This window comes from Abrus precatorius, unplaced genomic scaffold (assembly GCF_003935025.1).
Source record: "Abrus precatorius isolate BTA unplaced genomic scaffold, Abrus_2018 Scaffold10, whole genome shotgun sequence".
In the NCBI taxonomy this organism is placed as follows: domain Eukaryota; kingdom Viridiplantae; phylum Streptophyta; class Magnoliopsida; order Fabales; family Fabaceae; genus Abrus; species Abrus precatorius.
Window position 1 is genome coordinate 21,847,410 of NW_020874292.1, and position 5,274 is coordinate 21,852,683.

The 5,274-nt window shown below is 31.7% G+C and overlaps 1 protein-coding gene across 2 annotated transcripts; it reads left to right on the forward strand.

The window, feature by feature from the left end:
* Nucleotides 1-467: 467 nt before the first annotated feature.
* LOC113852973 (transcription factor bHLH25-like) lies at nt 468-3,088 on the forward strand. Of its 2 annotated transcripts, none has more exons than XM_027483398.1 (5): nt 468-620; nt 836-910; nt 1,168-1,710; nt 2,135-2,509; nt 2,962-3,088. In XM_027483398.1, the coding sequence occupies exons 2-5, from the start codon at nt 875-877 to the stop codon at nt 3,034-3,036; spliced, it is 1,029 nt and encodes a 342-aa protein (XP_027339199.1). In that variant the 5' UTR covers nt 468-620; nt 836-874; the 3' UTR covers nt 3,037-3,088. The 2 variants fall into 2 exon arrangements, with proteins under 2 accessions (XP_027339199.1, XP_027339200.1); XM_027483399.1 differs by having other exon boundaries at nt 865-910.
* Nucleotides 3,089-5,274: the final 2,186 nt, after the last annotated feature.

Genomic DNA, 5,274 nt, shown 5'->3' on the forward strand with positions numbered 1-5,274 from the left:
GCTCTTCATTCATATTGGAAATTGACAACTTACCAACTAGTAATTATTGCAAGTATCGACTTACAATATCACACATGCTTGCACTATTTTGTTAATTGCTGATAAGCTCTTGCTTATTTGTTTTATATGATTTTCAAAGGATTTTTGACCAAGAGAATGAGGAATTGAAGGGGAAGGATCAAAGAAAGTAACATAGAAAAAATGAACAAAAGGGTAAAAAAGAGTTAGGCGAATAACCTTTAGGCTTGAGACGTGGCTGAGGGGCCACATGCTGAAGAATTGTCCTTTGATTTGCAATCCATCATCAAAATTTCAATGTCTAGTTGGTGAAGAACACCGCCAAAGTCCGCAAAACAACAAGTTGTGGAGGTATTTATTTGTCAGCATGAAGGAGGCTCTAAAATATAAAATGGGATAAGTCTATTGTCCTCGGTTGAAAACAGGCTTCCATTGTTGTGCATAAGCCAATTCACATCAACAACCCGTGAGCATCATAGTGCAACTGTTATATGTTGGAATACAGTGAGGTGAGACTATACACATAATTACAACAACAAAATATATAATTAGCAACTGCTGAGGTGACCAACAACATTGAAAGCTACCGCATCCATTCATCAGTAAGCTTCTTCTCCATCTTGGAACATTATTTTTAAGATCTTTATAGTGTATGAAGGCAAGTTCTGAAGAATTATTCTCATTTCAGTTGAGATATAATTGATTTTAGTGCATGTTCATGGATTTGGCGTAATGGCTATTTGGCAAACATTACTATTAGCTAGATGAAATTTAAGTACCAAAACTACTCAGCTTTTGCTTCTGACTTCTCTTCCAGGATATTATCATCAGCTGTTTTGATTGCAGGAGTTTTCATATGGAGATTTCATCAATCAGAGGGTTATCTGAACTGGTAAGATATATATCCTCTTCTAAATAATTATTCTTGGAACAAAGGTAAATAGAGGATCATTTATTACATTGACAGTGTCTAACTTTATTTTGGATTCATTTAACACATGGAGATTTAAATTGGGAAACAAGGAAAATTTTCAATAAATGGCTGAAATATTCATATATAGTTGAATAGTTCTGGCTAGAGCTTCATTCATAGAAATCTATGAACCTTCTGAAAGTTTTGTACAGCGAGTATTATGTTCTTATTTGCAGGGTATAATAGAGGATCCTAGTTTTCTCCACCAGTGGAACTTAAACCCTATTGATACAACTAGCTTAACAGGTGCTGCTTTTGGAGAGATTTTACAAAAGCATTCAGTCTCTGATAACCCAAACTTCAATTCCAAAACATCCATGGAAACTTCAAGTGGAATTGAAAGACCTACAAAACAGCTCAAAAACAACAGCTGGAGTCACAGCAAAAGTCAACAGTCATCAGAAACACAATTTGCTTCTTGCTCAAATCTTCTTTCATTTGTTGATTCTAATTACACAAGTGAATTGGGACTGGTGAAGCCTAAGGTGGAGATGGTGTGTCCTAAAATCAATAACAATACTCTTGCAGACATGTTGATCTCTCAGGGAACCTTGGGGAATCAAAACTATGCCTTCAAGGCTTGCCAAGAGGCCAAAAAGATTGAGACACGTCCTAAAGTTTCTCAACCTCATGACCATATAATAGCTGAAAGGAAGCGGCGAGAGAAGCTCAGCCAGCGGTTCATTGCTCTATCAGCTCTTGTTCCTGGCCTAAAAAAGGTATAAAAGAATGTTGTTAATGCCCTTTTTGTCATTAGTTTTCTGCTTTTGTCTTTCATGACGTTATATGTTGGAGGTTTTCGGACAGGAAAAACCAGCTAAAAACATAAGTTTATCAAGATATTTATTTTACTACATAATATTGATTTCTTCTTGCTTCATGTTGTCAAAACATCTTTCATCTCAGCCTCACAAGAAACTACAAAAGATCTTGATATCTTCCCTTGGTATTTTATCAATTTGATTAGGATAAGAAAGCTCTTCATTATGTAATATTATATACTAGTAATAGTAGTAGTAGTTTTTGTTGCTGTTGTAGTAGTTAATAGTTGTCCATCCTGCTGCTACTTGCTTAACTTGGTTTTGACACTTATAACCTTAAACCATCTTTGAAGTCTCATTTTTTTTAATTCCCTACTAACAGATGGACAAAGCTTCTGTTCTTGGAGAAGCTATAAGGTACTTGAAACAAATGCAAGAGAAAGTGAGTGCTCTTGAGGAGGAACAGAACAGGAAGAAAACTGTGCAATCTGTGGTAATTGTGAAGAAATCCCAACTATCTAATGATTCTGAAGACTCTTCTTCTTCAGACACTGGTGGTAATACATTGAATGAGGCTCTACCGGAAATTGAAGCACGATTTTGTGAAAGAAATGTCCTCATAAGAGTACATTGTGAGAAGAATAAAGGAGTTATAGAGAAAACAATCAGCGAAATTGAGAAACTCCATCTAAAAGTCATCAATAGCAGTGCCTTGACATTTGGTAGTTTCGCCCTGGATATAACTATTATTGCTCAGGTAATTTTTGCACCTCTGCTGACTGAAACAAGGGATTTCACACAAAGCAGTATATATATAGATAGAAAGAGATACACTCATGTTAGAACACTTTATTAGCACGAGAAAGTAAAAATAATAAATATAAAATTATTATATTTAAAATAGTTAAAATTAGAACATAAATTAATGGTTTTTTAAGTATTTATATAACTACTGATTAATTTTTAATTTTCACCACATATAAATATATAATCATACTATCTAAATTTATTGTTTTCATGTTCTAAAAATGGAAATGTTCTCTTTATATATGTTCCAATATAGCAGTAACACCTAAAGTGGTTTAAATAGTTAATCCACTTATTAAATAAAATGGTCAATTTGTACGCATTAATGGTTGTTTTTCATCATCATCTTCCATTTAAAGTATAATTTTCTTTTAATAAGAAAATTATTTCTGCAACTTGCAGATGGATATGGAATTTGGCATGACAGTGAAGGATCTTGTGAGAAGTTTACGCTCAGCTTTTTCACCTTTCATGTGAAGAAATTTCATATTCATGTAATATGCCACGATATGTAGTATCTATCGTCCCCAGAAGAATAGGAGTGAAATCAGTATAGAAGTTCATGTCAAGTTTACGTTCTTCAGTAATAATTATGTTTCCAAGGCCTGCAATGTCTACCATCTTAATCAAATCACTACACCAACAATGTTTGCTCTGAGGTTCATTTTTGCAGGAGGGTTTTTCTAGCTATGTTTTGTTTTTGCATGGTCAACTTGTTGACCGTGTTATTTTCACTCTCCAGTTTCAACATTGAACGTAGAGCATCTTAGGCATTTTTTGGCAGGAGGTTGAAAAATTCAATTTAACCTGTTTTCCATCCCTTTCTTACCTAAATCCTGACAAACAGGCCTTTGTTGAGTCTTGTTATTTTTTCCCAAGTGGTCTTGAGTTTCTTTTTTATTTGAAACTAAATATGCTTGTAAAAGTTTGGTTGAAAATTGATAGTGATGGAATACTTGCACCTTTTACAATATATATAAGATACGTGGTATCATACAAGATACTGCATGGCCTCAACGTGATGTTTTGCAAAAACAATAATGCTATCAATGCCGTTTTGGCATACCCCAAAATTTTGAGGTGAGGTTCTGATAATTGCTCCAACTTACCGGCCATTTAACCCAATATCATATTTCCAAATTCCCAACCCTCAAATAAATAAATAAACAAATAACAAGGTATTTGTTGTCCGCTCATAAACAAAATATTTTATTTGCCAAGAAATGAAAACCTACATAACCATGCCTATTTCATGTTTTAATTTGAAAAATGGTTGCAGGACAAAATAAAAGTTAAAAAACATGTAGTAAATTACTTTCTTCTTTGCCCCGAAAAATGTTTATGGTATAATTTTTTTCTCTTATTTTAAAAGATACAACTTTTACCTTAAAAATGAATATATTATCTTTGAGTTCATTTTAACGTAAATGAGTCTTTTTAAAGTTTTTTATCCAATGATTCCTGCCATAATTATTAGCTAATTTTGAATATATACTATTCTTTTTAAAACCTGAAAAGGTAAAATAAAAATCTTAGATAAAATTTTAAAACCTAAGTAGAAGTATTTAAAAATTCATTTTACCTTTTAAAATACTAGATTTGATAATGTTATTAAATTTAATTAATAATAATAAAATTTATTAAAAGATAAAATATACTCATAATTACTCGCTATATTAAGAGATTTATTCATATATAATTGAAGTGTAACTCTTATAGTTGTCTTTCGAAAAATAAAATGGTAATTTAAGTATCAGTAAAAATAAGAGTGTAATTTACTATATAAAAAAAAAAGGAATACAAAATAGCACTCTTAAAATGAATTACTCACTAGAGAATTTTTTATTTTTATTTTTTTTGTCTCGTGCATAATGTAATTTCTAAAAAACACCCAATTATTTTCCTCTTCTTAATATCAATAACCCTTTTCCCTCGAGCCTTCTTACCTTTGTAGACTCTCTCCTTCTTCATCCGTTCTGCCTTTCTTGCCTTCAAAAGTGCTTGTAAAGTCATATATTAATATCTACAAAATAGGATAAAATGTTATATTATAACACACTACTATGTCCACCTGTACTATTCCTCAATAACTATATAATACCCATAAAAGTGAAAAAAAAATTTCCTTACTATTTTTGGTGTGGAAAATGGGAAGGTTTGTTGATAGAAGACTTCAAATTACTTGAAAGAGATATTAATTAGATCCAAAGTTCATGTAATAAACCATAAAAAACTACTGAAATGCAGTTTTTATTTTCTTCTACATAAACATATTTAATACTTTTTTATTTAATAAATAATAGAATTTATAGGCATAAAAAATAGAAAAATTTAGAATTATTCCTTCTTTAAAAAATGTTCTTCAACCACCATGAGACATCGAAGGGATATGTTTAACATGGTATTGGCTTCATCAATCTACTCAACGGATAACCAGGGAAAAAAACGCACAATGCATATCGTTGACGAGAGGAATTTCCCGATGGTGTCTTTTGAAAAATCTAAATTGATACATAGATATACTTATGCAGGTTATTTGTACATATGATTTACGCTAACACTTATGCAGGTCTTATGCAAGGAACATTCTTTTACAGATAGATACATAGATATACTTAGAGAGAGATGGAAAGGATAAACAATATTCTTTTCTGGTGCGAATATAAAAAAGTTATGAATTTATCAATGGCTTGAAAGAGAAGGAACGATGTGATG

Coding starts and splice junctions, on each gene's coding strand:
- LOC113852973 (XM_027483398.1), top strand. CDS start 875: ATGGAGATTTCATCAATCAGAGGGTTATCTGAACTG. Junction 911..1,167: donor TCAGAGGGTTATCTGAACTG/GTAAGATATATA, acceptor TCTTATTTGCAG/GGTATAATAGAGGATCCTAG. Junction 2,510..2,961: donor ATATAACTATTATTGCTCAG/GTAATTTTTGCA, acceptor TGCAACTTGCAG/ATGGATATGGAATTTGGCAT.